Source organism: Mus caroli, chromosome 15, assembly GCF_900094665.2.
Source record: "Mus caroli chromosome 15, CAROLI_EIJ_v1.1, whole genome shotgun sequence".
NCBI classification, from domain to species: domain Eukaryota; kingdom Metazoa; phylum Chordata; class Mammalia; order Rodentia; family Muridae; genus Mus; species Mus caroli.
In genome coordinates, this window is record NC_034584.1 from 84,436,856 (window position 1) to 84,453,961 (window position 17,106).

Here is a 17,106-nt window from a genome sequence, read left to right on the forward strand (position 1 = left end):
TGGGTCCTTTCAGCAAAATCTTGCTAGTGTATGCAATGGTGTCAGCGTTTAGAAGCTGATTATGGGATGGATCCCTGGATACGGCAGTCTCTAAATGGTGTCTTGCGTTCTTACACACTGAGATTTCCATTCATCTCTGTGCGTCCCAAGGGATGCAGAGCCCAGTAAAGACCATGGAATGCAGAATAATGAAGATATTTTCGTCAGCTAATGAATGAATGATGATAGAAACGCAACTATTTCAGACCAGTAAGAAGGTCAGGGACGAGAGCCCTTCACTCTCAAAAGAAATCAGCTTTCGTGGCGTCCTGGCGGAGAAGAGATGCACCACCTGCTAAGTAGTGAGATACACTCTTCTGCTATTCATATGCAGTAAAATCTTAAAAGTTTAGAGGATGCTCAGATACCCATGATCAAGGATCAACAGTGCTAATCCCAGATTTGGTGGCTGAGGGCAGATGTGACTTCAGTATGTGTTGTAAATCTGGATTTTGTTACCGACTGTATAGTGCCCTGGCTATCCTTTCGGTCTCTACCTAAAGAAAAGTGAACGTGCTGAGACACGCTATGCAGGCCATAACTTACTTATGCTAATGGTAGAAAAGTGAATAGTTTTACTTCTCTAATTAGTAATTTGTTTATTAGAGGTGGATCGGGAAACAGAGCCTTGCAACTGAAGCACAATGGCTTAGGATTTGTATATAAAATAAACAAACATTTCCCAAGACCTGAACAGGGACTACATGAGCAGACATGCTAGCACAAGTGGGGGAATCTACCACAGACTCAGCTCTTCAGAAAAACCCACAGGCAGCTAGGAAAGGCAGAGAGCAGGAGAAACAGCCTTCCCAGAGAAGAGGATACCAATTGGTTATCCTATACCAAAGAGTTAGCTCTGAAGATATATGCATAAAAGTAACATTATACAGATTGTAAAGACTATGTTTATACATTCAAGAACACACACACATCAGATATTAAAGAAAAAGAAGCTAGAGGTTATACATTTGGGAGAAAGCAAAGGTGAGGGCATATGGGAGGGGTTGGAGGGAGAAAAACAGAAAGGGAAAAATAATGTTAGTTGTATTTTAACTTCAAAAATGGAAAAACAAAAGTTTCCCAGGGATGGGGAGATGGTTTAACAGTTAAGATCATTGCTGCTATTCTAGAGGACGCAGATTCTGCTCCAACCATCCACACCAGGCTGCTTGCAACCACCCATAACCCCAATTTCCAAGGATCTGACATCCTTTTGTGGAAAAAAAAGCTTCCTAGGCCAATCTTAATACCTCAAATTAAGTAGATCATGTAACTTTAAAGCAAGAATAAAACTGAGCCAATTGCCTGTGGCACTGCAGTGGTTCGGGCATTAACCTAATGGGGAACTAAGGGAATGAAGAAAGGACGGACACATAGCCATGCAGAGAGACTGGGAAGAGGTGGGTGGTTCTTGATCTGAGGGAGGACACCAACTGTGCACATGTATGTACACAAGAGAGAGAGAGAGAGAGAGAGAGAGAGAGAGAGAGAGAGAGAGAGAGAGAGAGAGAGAGGAGCATATTTATTTTACACATCAGAATCAAGGAGTCGGGCTCATGGTATAAACTGAACAAGGGGGCTGGTGCAGCTAACCTCAATGGGTTAGCTGTGAGGAGCAGTCTCAGGCTATAGTCCTTAGAGAAGGATGCTGTGTTGAAAGTCTCTAAAAACACTGTCAGCATTTGCACTGGGACCAGAGGAAGGCTTTGCTGCCCCTCAACCATGCATATTCACTCAGAATTTTATCTGCTCTCCAAAAATATCTTTGCTTAATGATACACCATCTAAAACAACCATTTGATTAAAGAGAGAAGTAAACTAACATTAATTAAAGGGATAGGTCAGTCCAAATTTAAAGATTATAAAGGTACTCATGTATATACGTTCCCATGCACATGCACGCTTGCATGTTCTTGCCCTTTGGCAATGTTACTTTGATAACAGGGTAGATCACGCACTGCCTGATGTGGGAGGTCAGTAGCAAAGGTCGTTGCTTTTTACCTCATAGACATTGAATTGTGACTGTCCTCTTGCGAGCTCCCGATAGCTTGTTGTGAATTCTCCAATGAAATCATGACTGAAAGTGAGAGGAGGAAACAGTGTGAAACATTAGCTTTGTGTAATTCTTGTGCCTGTTTCCAAACATTTTATAAAGGAACAACACGTTGATGATGAAAAATGTTTAATATATTGATAAACATCACTTTATAACTTAGAAGATCTCTTGAGAAACATACTTTATTGCATTATATATTAATTAACTGTATTATATTACTACGTAATTTCCCTTAATGTAAAATTTATAAGCAATAATCATATTCCATTAATATCATCATTTATCAATAGAAGAACATGTACATTATAAGAGCTGGAGAGTTGCTCAACTTGAGAGAATTTAGAAACACCCGGAAGGCGTTTTCTTTTCCCATGCCTGAAGGAGGATTATCTTGATTGTGTCAACTGAGGTGGGAACACTGGCCCACTGTGGGCGGCACCATTCCTTAGGTGGGATCTGGAGGTGTGAGTAGAAAGAGGGAGCTGTAGAGCAGCATGCATTCACTGCTTAATACTTCTGACGGTCTTGTCATGTGACCAGTTGCTTCAATTCTGCCACCTTGACTTTCCAGCCATGATGGACTGGCTGTACCTTAAACCTTGAACTAAATAAAATAAGTCTTTTCTCCCTTAAGTTGCTTTTTTCAGTTTTTGTTTTTTGTTTTTGTTTTTTTTTTTTTGTTTTTTTTTTTATCACAGTAACAGGAAAGGAATCTAAGGCAGGAGCTAAAATATTATTATAAACAAAAAGGTATGCCATAGTAGTTCTTGTGTCACAGGACTTGCAAGCTGTTCATTGACATAAGTGGATGTCCTTGTAAACCCTAACAGAATTGAAGGTTTAGCTGTGAATCACTTCAGAAGTTAAGAATCTTCCCTAAAGAACAGTAATAAGCGATGAAGTTGTGTTTAACCAACCAAAATCTTAATTTCTGAAAGCAAGGTTCTGAAGAAAAATAAAGCCAATTAACTTAAATCAATTGCGTAAATTTTGTCATAAGAAAATTGTTTTCTTTACAATCACTTGAGGTACAACTCACTTTAAGTCCAGCGTTCCAATTCCCCTTCTCTAAAAGGTCCTGCATATACAGCACTATTATCCTTATATATGGTGACCTTCTTTAGAGCAGTCTAATCTTGAATTCCGTAATTAATGTTCAGATCTGGATTTGCATCCATGCAGATGTGAAAGGAGAGTGATGAAGTTAGTAATATGCTGTGATTATGATGTCAATCCTTAGAACTCATTCCATCCAGTTACACACAGACAAGGACACAACCTTCACTACTGGTACGTCAGCTCTTCTTCATGCCTTGTAAAATATGGAAACAAGGATTTAACTAAGATAGACGAAACAATTCCTTTGAACATGGGAAGCACAGCCTTCTATCCACAATATCTTTTAAGAAACCTTGTAACTCTCTTGAGTCCTAGTGATTCTATGTAGAGCCTTGCTTCTCCCTTATGCAACAATCAGGTATCTTAAATAGTAACCATGGAGATGAAAAATTCTACTGAAGGGGTTCAGATACTGTGGCACTGACAGGTATGATTAGACCTGTGATAGTGAGTGTTCCCTGAGCAGCAGTGGAAACAGACAATGAAGACCTAACATTATGTGGGCCTATTTAGGTTTGGTTATTTGTTTACAATTCAGTGTTCAGACCTTGATTGTTTGTGCTCCATTTCTGTCATCCAACACCTATCACTTGACAGAGGAAGGCAACATTTACTAGTCTCGAGCAAATGAAATTAGGTGATGAAGACTCAAAGTCAGGAGCATCTACCTACATAGAGCCTTTCTGACAGAATGGAATATCTTGGGTTCAACTCGGGGTCTGGGTTTTGAGCATGCTCTGATATGACTAAACTGAACTCAGTGTAGAACTAAGGAGGGGGTCTTTAATAGTTGGCTATTTTGCACTAGATATATTTGTTACTCTTTTGAAAACCTGAGAAATGTACAATAGGGGGCAACCTGTTTGTTCTCAGTGATGGAAATATTACTTGAAATTGCTCAACTGGGTGACCTGCTCTGAAAGATGCCCACATGTTCTAAGAGAGAATGAAGAGAGAATTTGTGATTTGTTTCTAGCAGAATGTAGCCTATGCTATCCTCTACTGAATTCTGTTTCCCACCCTTACTGCTAGACCCCAGACATCTTCAAAATGTCTTGTACTTGTTCAGAAAAAAGTATACCATGAAGAAATAAAACAATATAGTATTGTTTCCCATCTCAATATGATCCAAGACAGTCATTTTAGAAGAAAAAAACCAAACTCATATGTAACTGAAATATTCTTATATTGTAGCAGATAACATCCATTTAGTCAGAACTTGCATGGCAAACCCAAGACAGTGACCTATGGACTAGAGAAAGCCCATCATTTTACCAATACAGTCCCCAGAGAAATGACTGAATAGGAATAGAAGACTTATCAAACTCATAAGAATAGCAAGCAATAAAGTTGCCAAGTCTAGACACAGATTGTCTCAAGAATACCAGTGATGTAAAGAAAGATGATCAGATTAGTATAAATGCATAGATATGCTTTATCATTCCCAGCCTTTATAAACTGTACTATTTCAAATACTGCATGTTTAACTATAAATCACATCAGAATTGTTTCAAATTTACTGTTTAATATGTGTGTGTGTGTGCATGTGTGTGTGTTGTGTGCATGCAAGTGCGTGTCTGAGAAATAGCATGTGTGATATGTTGTGAGTGTGTATGTGTGTGGGGGCATATATGCCTGGATGCACATGCCTATGGGTGCTTGTGGGGGTATACAAGAGTGTGGGGTGTCCACCTTTACTACTCTCTGCATATTCCTTTGAGGTAGTACCTCTCTTTGTACCCAAGGCTTGTGTTTTCTGCATTAGCCTGAAAGCCAGCAAGCCCCTGTGATTACCCATCAAAGCTGGCAATACAGGTATTGGTGGAATGCCAAGATTGTGACACAGATGCTGGCCTCCAAAGTCTGGTCCTTATGAGTTCACAAGTCCTCATAATTGCTGAGCCATCTCCTTACCATATATATGTATATGTATATGTATATGTATATGTATATGTATATGTATATGTATATGTATATGTATATGTACATCTGATCTCTATTTTTTCCTATCTACTATCACTGGATTCCACTAAAATAAAAAGGAAATTAAACTTGATTTAATAATTTATCTGTTTTGGGATAGCACTGGAAATGTAAATGAAGAAAATACCTAATAATAAAATTAAATAATTTATCTGTTTATACTGTGTTCAATATAATACTGAAAATGTTTGCTACATATAAAAATATGGTGAAAAAGTATTTGAAATTAAATCAAAAGCAACAAGTTCCTTATAACTTTAATAATAATGTTCTCACTATGTTCTATGTTGACTTGCTTGTAACTAAATATTTTGTTTTCTGAATGCATTTTCAAAGCCAAGTTCAGTACAGCACCTTCAGTGTGAGTTACATCTCTCTACATGATTCTGGTTCACATTTTATAATACATATGAAAAGTTTGAGGTAAGGAATTAAGAGAAATTTAGAACAAACTGATGACTGCCATCACTAGCAATTTCGCTGCAGAAACTAGTTTTGAGTCAAATGCAGGATGAAGTCTATGCATCCCAGTCACATCTATGTTCCATCCCAGGTGGAGAGCAGCAGGCTGCAAGTGGGATTCGGGTTTATACCTGTCCTTGAATACAGACATCAGTACCCTCATGCACATTAGCATGTTGTCCTTGGCATCACCTATCAGCTTAGCTACTCTTTCCTCCAAGAAGCCTTTCTTGGGTCATACCCTCACCCTTAGCTCTCAGAAACAACAGCAAGCCTCAAAGCACCACTGTCTCTCTATTATTCTATTTCCCACCACAGAGTGTATATGATTATTTATGTGCTTCCCCTTTTGGGCTTATTAGTCTAGAAAACAGGCAAGTTAAAAATCTTACCTCTGTATTCCTATACATCTACATCAGTGCCTGACACACAGTGGGTACCATGAGTGGCACGTTGTGCTCAGATTATAGCATTGTCAATGCCTGGTACACAGTGGGTACTGTGAACGGCACCATGTACTCAAATTACATCCGTCAGTGCCTAGCACACAGTGGGTACCATGAATAGTGCTCAGATTACTGACACAGCTGACCTATGCTCTTACTTCGCTTATATTATCAGTGTTTTTGCCTCATGTCCATCATATGCACTTCAGCATTTCAGTAAATGTGTCCGTTAGGTTAACTTTTGAAGCCCTGCAATGTGAACACAATTCTGATTGTTATTGTCCCACAGGTTATGGGGCTATTTGATTACAAGGAAGGTTCTGCCTTCTGGGGCAGTTCTGATGGTTTTCATGTTTACTTTCCCAACTGTCACCTAAGAACTCTGTACGGATGTAACAGCTGGCAGATATATCCAAATCACCCCATTGCTTTCTCTATCATGGTATGGTCCTGAGTTACTTTCAACTTCAGGAGATACATACACACACATACATACATATATATGTGTGTGTGTGTGTCTATATATATGTACTTATACACACAAACACATATATATGTATACATATGAATCTATATACATACATGTGTGTATATATGTATATATGTTTATACATATATACACATATGCATACATATATGTATATATAGATTAATACATATGAATCTATCTATCTATCTATCTTATCTATCTATCTATCTATCTATCTATCTATCTATCTATCTATCTATCTATCTATATGCCTGTATGTCTTCACCTAAAACAATGTCTATGTCTTATTTCAAAACTAAATTTAAATAATTAATTTGATTCTTTCTGTCAAATGTGTTTATTTTTAAAGACTTTACCACAGTGCATTCTAATTTTTTCCAATGTAGTTTGAAACACCTATACATGTCATCAATTAAAAGGTCTTAGTCAAAATCATTTATAGAGACATATTAAGTGCATAATTTTGAAGTGCTGTATAATACAGCGTGGCATTTTGAAGTTATATACACAAATGAAACCTGCATAGATTCTAGAATGCTCACTTCTGGAGTCCTTCTCTTTGGGTTAATGTCACATTATGATGGATTCAGGTGTGGGTTGAAGGGAACCTGCAGACATTCCCTTTAGGGTATATAGTGTGATGTGAAGGCTTCAGGTCTGTACTCACACAAAATGGGTACAACTTGTTATGATTTGAGTATGAAATGCCCCCCATGGGCTCATGTTTGCTTGTCCCTGTGCTAGTTTTCCTACTTTGGGAGGCTGTAGAACTTTTAAGAGGTGAGCTGTGGCCTGGCTGGCAAAGTCAAATCACAATTCACTCCCCAGTTCTATTAGACCCTCTGTGATATGAAGGGCTGCATCTTCACATGCTCCCAGGAGCAGGGAGGTCTTCCCTGACTTATAAATGTAAAGTCCCTAAAACCCTGAGCCAAAAGAAGTGCACCCTCTCTTGTTTCTGTCCAGTATTTCAGTCACTAATTCATCTTTCCTATGAGGGCACCCTCTCTGTCTCTATTTCTTCTCTCTCCATTTATATTCTCTGTGTTTTCCTATCTAAATTTCTGCCAGTGGCAGCAAGCATCATATAGTCTTGGAAAATAACAAGGACTTGAAAAGTGAGGGGCCACAGCAATGGCAGACCTCTCCCACTCAAGTGTAGGGAGCTACACACACAGCTGCAGACACTCCTCCTGTATAAACCCATTCGTACAGAATGGCAATAGTCTTTGTCCGCAAGTGATGAAACCAAACAAGGACAAGTCACGTGTACGTCAGACTCGTGGTTGACGATGACTGCCACAAAGAGCTGTGTCTTCATAAATTCACAGAACAATCTTTCAGCTGCTCCCATTTTGATAATCGTCATAACTCTTCGACCTCAATGCGCCTGACTTTAACGCTCTGACTGTAGTAGTTTAGATCCCCTCATATTGAACACTTGGGTCTCCAATTGCTGGTGCTTTGCAGGTAGGTTTAGGAGGCATGGCCTTGATGGAGGAAGTACGTCACTGGGGCTTTGAGATTCCAAAGCCTCATGCATTTCTAGTATATTCTTTGCTTTGTGCTTGAGGTTCAGGTTGTGAGCTCTCAGCTTGTTGCTTCAGCTGCCATGCCTTCACTATTCCATTATGAACCCTCACCATCTGGAACCAAAAGGCCATAAAAACTCTTCATTCTACACGTTGTCATGGTCATGGTGTTTTATCACAGCAACAGAAACACTGGCTTTTTAAACATGCTCTTTAGAATCTAATGGTTCTTTTGTCGTTGTTGTTGTTGTTGTTGTTGTTTTTGGTAGCTTCCTGAAATTCTAGTAGACACTCTCTAGTCCTCCTAAGAAGTCCCACAATGGCTGTTAAGCATCCCCAGGGTATGCGCTGCTCTTCTGTTGTCAAAGATGGAATAAGCATGATTACATTTCTTGGTCCAACCTAAATCTGAATGCTATTCAAACAGTCTGCTGCAAAGCCTCAATCCAGGTCCTAGATTGTTCTGATAGAAGTAAAATTTTCTTCATAAGGTATATTTTACCTAGCGTAATAGATATGTATATATTGAGGATATAAGCAACCCTGGGCAAATATTAAGTGGCTTTAGTACATCTAATATCTTTGCTCTTCTGTGTGTTACAGGTGTGCTTCTCAGTTTCCATGGAAACTGGATGGATGTTACTACTCCCATTCATTAGCGCAGCAGAACTAGCCTAATTTTATCAGACTTGCCCATAGCTGCCCCTCTATACATTTCTACTATAGATAAAAATTGTAAGGGTATATTTTATACATGTGTAGCATAACAAATGTTTAAAGCTATAGCTGTGATTTGGAGCTTATATATAATTGCATGTAACATATTTGAGTTACAAGAACTGTCAATATTTATAATTAATTTTTTATGGGATAACATTTGAAATGTAAATAAAGAAAATATCTAATTAAAGAAAAGAAAATACTTTGTTTATAAATTTGATTTTACTTTACTATGTCCACCCAAAGACTTGGATATAATTCCATCTTTCTAAGATGAAGAAATGATAATGGCATATAAGTGACAAATCTGCACTTAAGGATGTTATATGTGCCTTTGTAGCATTTACAGTCCTATACTGCCACAACTAATTTTTTGAAGAGAAAGCACAAAGAAATGTTTGAGTTTTATGTTCCATTATTCAAACTTTATGTATACCACATATAATTCAAACTTCATACATACAAATCTAACTTTTTAAAATATAATTACCTTTAATTTCTTGCAAATTGCCTGTATCTTAATTTAATAAAACCAAGCAAAAACATCGCACTCACATTAAAACTTCCAGATTCAGTAATAAGCACATTAAATATGAGGAGCAAAAGTCTTCAATATAAAATAGCTTTCATCAGTATGAAAGTGCTGAGATAATATTTGAACTTGACATCTTTATCACTTTCTCCTCACTAGGACAAAATACCTAAAATATAGCATCTACTAAGATGAGGAAGGCTTGGCCCCAGAGGGCTCCAGGATGGCTGGAGCATGTCCTCACCTCTTCCCATCACAGAGGAGCAGGAAGTAGGAAGAGGAGAATTTGAGCAAGCCTCAGACTTTCTCCTTTTCCACCTTTTATGCAGATTAGGCACCTCTTCTCTGGATTCTGCTCAGCATGTCCTCACTGAAACCTCTGAAAATGGCCTCACAGACTCACAGCGATTGCATCCAGCCAAGGTAGCATTCACAGAGACCTAGCAGTGCTGTGTGTGACTCGGCAGGACAGAGAGGTCTGGTTTTGTTTTAACTGCATCAGAGCCTCTGCTGCACATTTATCTAGGATTACTCGGACTACAAAACTGCTGAGACAGTATCTGAACTTGACATCTTTACCAACTTCATGGACTTTAAAATATTCATACTGTTTATATCACCTAATTGTTTTTCTATATACTTTGAAAGGAATTGGATTCTAGATTTAAACTCAGGCATTAATATCTAGAAAAATGAGTTTCTCAGACCCAGTAAGTGCATGGTTATGAAAGATGACAGTCTCAGTTAGTGATAATATTATTATAAAAAGCAAAACGAAATACCACTGACAGCTTTAATTAAAAAGAAAAGATAATTTTAATTTTAACCAAAGGACTAAAAAATGAAAGAAACCAAAACAAACAACCCAGGATAGAGCCCCTGCTCAACTTGGTTTTTTTCCCCTCTCTGTCACTGATACCAGAATTCAATTCTATGACATCAGTTCCTTTCTCAAATATTTGCAAGTAGTACATTTGTTCAAGAATTGATAGATAACCATGCTTCCATCACAGAAGGATAAATATGATCCAATATTTAATCATCTTCACCTTAGCTATGCCACATGCATTTTACATATTGGAATCTTTGTGAGCTACCGTAGTACACAGATTCACTTTTTATTTTGTGTGATTGAATTCGTATGACTTCATAAAGTTAGATTTAATAATCTATACAAACGTGTCATTATATTTCTAGTTTTGTCTTTTTTCTGTCAAAACTCACTACCAGTATGCCATTAAAAGACAATAATATGGTTTTAATTTATTTTTGTTTTCATAGTGACTAAATGCAGAATGAAGTAGTCCATCACTTCACAACTTACCATTTGTATTTTGATAAGAAAACACAAGGGAAATGTGGCAAGAATAGCACATAAACAAACTTACATAACACAGCAGTTCCAGCCTGAAGCAAGAAAGGAACTGGACCATTCAAACAAAGACTATGAAAAAAATTAAAGACATACAAAACAAATATGCAGGAAACTTGCAACATCATTAAAATAACAAATTAGTGAGCTGTAGCCAAAGAATAATTCCAGGTTAGTGTCACAGACCAGCTCCTCAACAGGAAGAAAACTTTCCCTAAGGAAAACACACTCATACAGATAGATACAAAAAAACACACTAAACACCAAGAAAAACTAGAATAGAAATTCCCAATAGTGTATTACAGTGAAAAGACTCAACAAAGAGAATAATGCAAGGTACAAGAGAAAAAAAAAAATGAGAGAAGCCATATACAAAGAAAAACCTAGCAGAATCATAGCTGATTTCTTCATCGACACTTTAAAAACACAAGATTCTGCTCCTTCCGGCTTCGGGAACATTCAGAGTGGACACAGCGATCCCCAGTTCCCACTATGTGGCCCTGACTGGAATGCTGTCCACTTTGATCGCCATTGGTGTTACCATTCCCTGATTTCCTGGTGGGGCCTCTACAGAGAAGAATTACCACGCCTATGGCTCAGGTTCTGCGCTCAGCATTTCAGAGGCCTCCAGGTTGACTACAGATTGTGAAGAAAGGTGCAGAATCTCTCGTTGGCACAGAATGGATTCGTCACAAATTTACCAGGTCAAAAATTCCAGATAAAGTGTTTCAGCTTAGACCTGAACATCATGAAAAGTATGGTGGGGACCCCCAGAACCCTCATAAACTGTACATTGTCACGAGAACAAGAAGAACAAAGAGACATCCATACTGGGAGAAAGATACGATCAAGATGCTCGGACTACAGAAGGCACACAGCCCTCAAACTCACAAGAATATCCCGCAGGTAGATGCAAAGCTCAAAGTGGTTAAACACTTGATTCGCATCCAGCCCCTGAAGGTGCCACAGGGACTTCCCACAGAACAGACCCTGTCCAGCATGTGCCTCGAGAGCACTGGGGAGTGGCTCATGCAGTGGCCTCTGAAGCCTGTGGAGCAGGAAGCGAAGTCCTGCCACACTTCTGCTCACAGATGCACTCACAGAGAGAACCGGTCTCATTAATATGTATGCTCACCTCCTCGCCCCCACTCCCCCGAAAAAAAGCACAAAGAAACTGGGGCAACATACTCCAAGTTGTAGAAGACGGTTCGTGCCAACCCAGACTACTGCAGTCAGATAACTGCTTGCCATGGAAGGAGGAATAAAAATTTCTCCATGCTATAAACAGGCTTAAGAATTCAAGTCCACTAAACCAGCCCTACTGAGGCTTCTGGAAGCCAAAAATGGAATGCAAGAGAGGAAATGGCCAAGAAAGAATGGAATAAATGAAAATATAAATCGTGAAATGCAAAACAGGACTACGAACACAAACAGCCAAACATCAAAAGTCAAGCAACAAAAATAACATCAATAAATGCACATCCTTCCATGATGACATTAAATATTAGTGGCCTCAATTCACCCATTAAAAGACATGGGTTAATTAAATGGTTTAAATGAAAGCTATTTATTGACTACAGGAAACCCATCTTACCTTCAAGGACCTATCTTCAAGTGAAAGGATGGGGGGAAAAAAGTATCCTAAGAAATGAGACCAGGCATCAAGCAGGTGCCATCATCTTACTGACAAAATAGACTTTAAATCAAATTAATCAGAAGAGATAAAGGGCACTCTGTTCTAATCAAGAGAACAATTAACCAAGAAGATATTACAACCCCAAATAGATATACACCAAGATCTCGAACATACAGTTTTATGAAAAGCATACTTCTAGACTTGAAGACACAGATGAACACTACTCAGCCACAGTAGGTGACTTCAGTTCCACCCTTTCTCCAGTAGACAGATTACTGAGATGAAAATAAACAGAGAAATAGTCATATTAAATGGCATCACATATCCAACAGATGTAACGACTACAGCTATCTATGAATACTTTACCCAAGTATCATTCCACTCTGAAGCCCACAGAAGGTTCTCCAAAACAGACCACACAGTAGACACTACACAAATCTCAGTAAGTACAAAAAAGCAAAAGCAAACCCAAAACCCTGAATGATTCCATGTATACTATCTGACCACAGCGAAACAAAGCTTGAAACCCACAATGGAAGAGTCTCTAGAAATGACATCAATTCAGAGATTAAATGGCACACTACAGACTAATGAATGAATGGGTCAAGGAAGTCAAAAGAGAAATGTTTACAGAATTCCTGAATGAGGAAGTAGGTGATGGCCAAATTAATTATAGCTTAAGTTTCCCTGGAGATAAGACTCTAACATACTAAAGTCATTTGAGATAATTTCATATTTCAAGTGATGGAGAGAATGGGGAGATGAGCAAACATCCGAGATGGCTGGATGCTCACAGGGAAGATATCAGCTGCTTACAGATGTTCCTTTCAGCTGTGCACCTGATACAACCATTGGGCAAAAGCCCTCGGAGGCACCTGACTTGCAAGTACTGTGTGAGCAGTAAGATAAAATGCTCACCTAAACCCAGCGAGATTGCCTTTAGCACGGAAGACCCAGCAGAAAGAATTCATTAAGTATGCTAATAAACAAAGAATTGGGTGAATCCAGGTGTCTAAAACACTTTCCTGTGGTTAATGACATTTCTACAGGGCCTGGACAGAAAACCTATGCATTAGCAGAGCATACCCTCCCAGGTGGGGAAGACACTATAAAACTTCTGACAAGTCAGGGTATAGACCAGGGCATTGTGTAGTTGAAAATGGCTAAAGAATTTGCTGACCTATCTTAGAAGAGCACCCATAGGAAATACTTACCTACATTTCTGAAAATTTTTATTAAAACCTAAAAATCCTGAAATCTTTCAAGGTAGACAGAAAGACTGAAAAGCAAATTAAATATAATTAAAATGTTTTACATAAATATTGGATTCCAGAGTTAAGTCACTATAATAGGTCAACTGTTTAACATGCACATGGCAATTTATTCCAAACTTAATTGAACAGATTTTTTTTCTTAACTCATTCAAATAAGTGAAGACGATCAAGAATTAAAAATTGATTAAGGATCTAATGCACACATAATTAAAATAGCCCATCTTGAACATCATAATTGCAAATTAAAAGGTCAGGGGACTGAAAGTCACATGCTACTATGAAAAAAAAAACTAAGTAGATAAAATAAAAAAAATAGATTCACCTGAATAACATTGTTTGTAAAATTCCATTTATCAACATTAAAATAAAAATCTCCAAGCTGCATACACAGGGCAGTAGGATTAACTGCAAGCAAATAGTGGGCTAATTTTAGGGAAAGATTAGAGACAGCGAGCGAGGAAATTGAAAACAGATGAGGAAGTCATGAATGGTTTAAAATATGATCTAAACAGGGTCTCACATCTCACGGTAAGCACAGGAAAATTCTTAAGCCCTGGGCTTAAGATGACAGAGAATCCCAGAACCACAACCTTCAACAGGCTTACAAAACTCACCACAGGGAACAGACTAGAAGACCTTGCATCTGGGTAGCATTTCATAGAAAAATAAAAGTTTGCACTTACTTATAAGAAGCACATGAGAATGTTGGATAGCATGCAGTGGTCATAATGTCATTTATCATCCCCTGTTTAGCAGTCTGAAGCTGGGGTGTAATGACTGGCATTTCGATGGCTCAGTCTTGTCATCAAATCACCATGCTGTGAAAGCCACTGCCTACTTAGTCACTTACTGCAATCAGTCACACATTACAGCCTCGGGGATTTTATGCAGAACTATTCCATTAACAAGCCCCAATTTTAAATCAAACCAAGTTCGGCTGAGGTTACTTCTAAGAAATTGAACCTTTACCATTATGTCACCATTGATGGTTTTACGACCCAGACAAGTCTGTTCCTTAGTGTGTTAATTATCACTTTTTAAAACGAAGTTTAAATATTCTTCCACATCCCTTAAAGACATGACAGTTAGGAGACTAAAAGGAGCTCTACACTGGGGTGGTTTAACTTGTTAAAAATTGAAGACATCTGAATTGAGTCTTTATAAGGAGATGACATAAGGCCATTTCCCTCTCAGGCCGTTGTCACTGTGCTTGAATAAAATGCCCAGGTAACTATATTTCTTCTATTCTAAACTGGTACAGGACAGAGCATTCACTATGAACTAGTAACTGCTGAGCAGTATTACAATATTGTTACGTAGACTTCATACCCACGAGGCTTTTCTCACAGGAAGAAATTCCAGGTCACATGACTGCATGAAGTACCCATTCTTGTGACATTATTATGACTGCAGTCAACTGAAGCTCCCTTACAAGTAAACCATGGGGTTGTGAGGAATCTTCCACTTAATTTTTTTTTTTTTTTTGAAACTCACTATGGAGACCAGGCTGGTCTTGAACCAGGAGATCCATCTGCCTCTGCTTCCTGATTGCTGGTATTAAACATGTGTACCACCATTGCCTGACTTCCACTTAAATTTTCAATTGAAATATTACCTCTCGACCACTGCTTCTCAACCTTCTTAGTGCTGCGATCATTTAATATAGTTCCTCATGCTGTGGTGACCCCCATCCATAAAGTTATCTTCATTGATATGTCCTAACTGTAATTTTGCTACTTTTATTAATCATAATGTAAATATCTGTGTTTCCTGATGGTCCAAGGTGACCCCTGTGAATGGGTGGTTCAGCCTCCAAAAGGCCGTGACCCACAGGTTTAGAACTGCTACTCTATCTATATGCACTAATAGTCTTGTATGGTAAATATCCACACAAAGTAATACAGAGAGTTCTCAAGTTTGTTTATTTGTAATGGAGATTATTAGTCTCATGGTCTTAGAACTAGGTAATTGCTCTCTTTCTAAAATATATTCCAGCCACTTTATTTATTGTTATTTTTAGACATGATCTTGTTGCCTTAGGCTGCCTTTGAAATAACTGTATAACCTCTGGAACTTGGCATCTTCCTGCCTCAGCCTCCTGAGTATTGGGATTATGGAAATGGACACCATGCCCACATGGTATAATGTCTCTTACAACTCACATCAAGTAGATGCCATCACAGCCAAAACAGTGCTATGCGATGAGGCATCTCCAGCACTTGGTTCTATAAGTCACTTGAAACATGATGAGTCTGAACTGAGCTGTGTCATAAGCGTAATAACACACATGTCAAATTTTAAAGATTGTGTTAAAAAGTGTACTTGCTACCTTAACCATTGCTATATGACTCTGAATTAAAGGTAACATTGTATATAAGTAAGAGTGAACCACTGCTACATTGTATATACCTAAGAGTGAACCACTGCTACACTGTATATACCTAAGAGTGAACCACTGTTCCATTGTATATACCTAAGAGTGAACCACTGTTCCATTGTATATACCTAAGAGTGAACCACTGTTACATTGTGTGTACCTAAGAGTGAACCATGGTTACATTGTATATACCTAAGAGTGAACCACTGTTACATTGTGTCTACCTAAGAATGAACCACTGTTACATTGTGAACCACTGTTGAATTGTATATACCTAAGAGTGAACGACGGTTACATTGTCTGTACCTAAGAGTGAACCACTGTTACACTGTGTGTACTTAAGCATGAACCACTGTTACATTGTGTGTACCTAAGAGTGAACCACGGTTACATTGTGTGTACCTAAGAGTGAACCACGGTTACATTGTNTGTACCTAAGAGTGAACCACTGTTACACTGTGTGTACCTAAGAGTGAACCACGGTTACATTGTGTGTACCTAAGCTTGAACCACGGTTACATTGTGTGTACCTAAGAGTGAACCACTGTTACATTGTCTGTACCTAAGCATGAACCACGGTTACGTGGATGTGTTGGTTTACTTTTACTTTCTAATGTTGCCAAAAGAAAATTTGACATTATCCAGGTGACTTGGATTATTTTCATTTTGAAAAGTGCCAGTCCAGACTGTTTGAAATAAAAAAAGATGATCTACTAGGCAGAGCTTGATGACACAAACCTTTCATCTCAGTACTCAAGAGGTAGAGACAAGCAGATCTCTGAGTTTAAAGCCAGCATGGTCTATATAGCAAATTCCCAGGTGAGCCAGAACTATATAGTGTCTCAAAAACAAACAAAACCAAAAATTGCTGATAATTCTTTTTTTTCTTCCTTTTTTTTAATTTTTAATATTTTTATTACATATTTTCCTCAATTACATTTCCAATGCTATCCCAAAAGTCCCCCATAGAGCCCCCCACTTCCCTACCCACCCATTCCCATTCTTTTGGCCCTGGAATTCCCCTATATTGGGGCATATAAAGTTTGCAAGTCCAATGGGCCTCTCTTT

At 38.4% G+C, this 17,106-nt stretch overlaps 1 protein-coding gene and 1 pseudogene across 4 annotated transcripts in view; one reads left to right on the top strand and one right to left on the bottom strand.

The window, feature by feature from the left end:
• Cpne8 (copine 8) overlaps nucleotides 1-17,106 on the bottom strand; it is a 187,679-nt gene that overhangs the window by 62,588 nt on the left and 107,985 nt on the right. For all 4 annotated transcript variants that reach the window (XM_029469851.1, XM_021183655.2, XM_029469850.1 and 1 more), the window contains one exon: nucleotides 2,041-2,116. In XM_029469851.1, the coding sequence (XP_029325711.1) occupies nucleotides 2,041-2,116 (76 nt within the window). The remainder of the gene's footprint in view (nucleotides 1-2,040; nucleotides 2,117-17,106) is intronic.
• LOC115029409 lies at nucleotides 11,343-11,917 on the top strand (annotated as a pseudogene).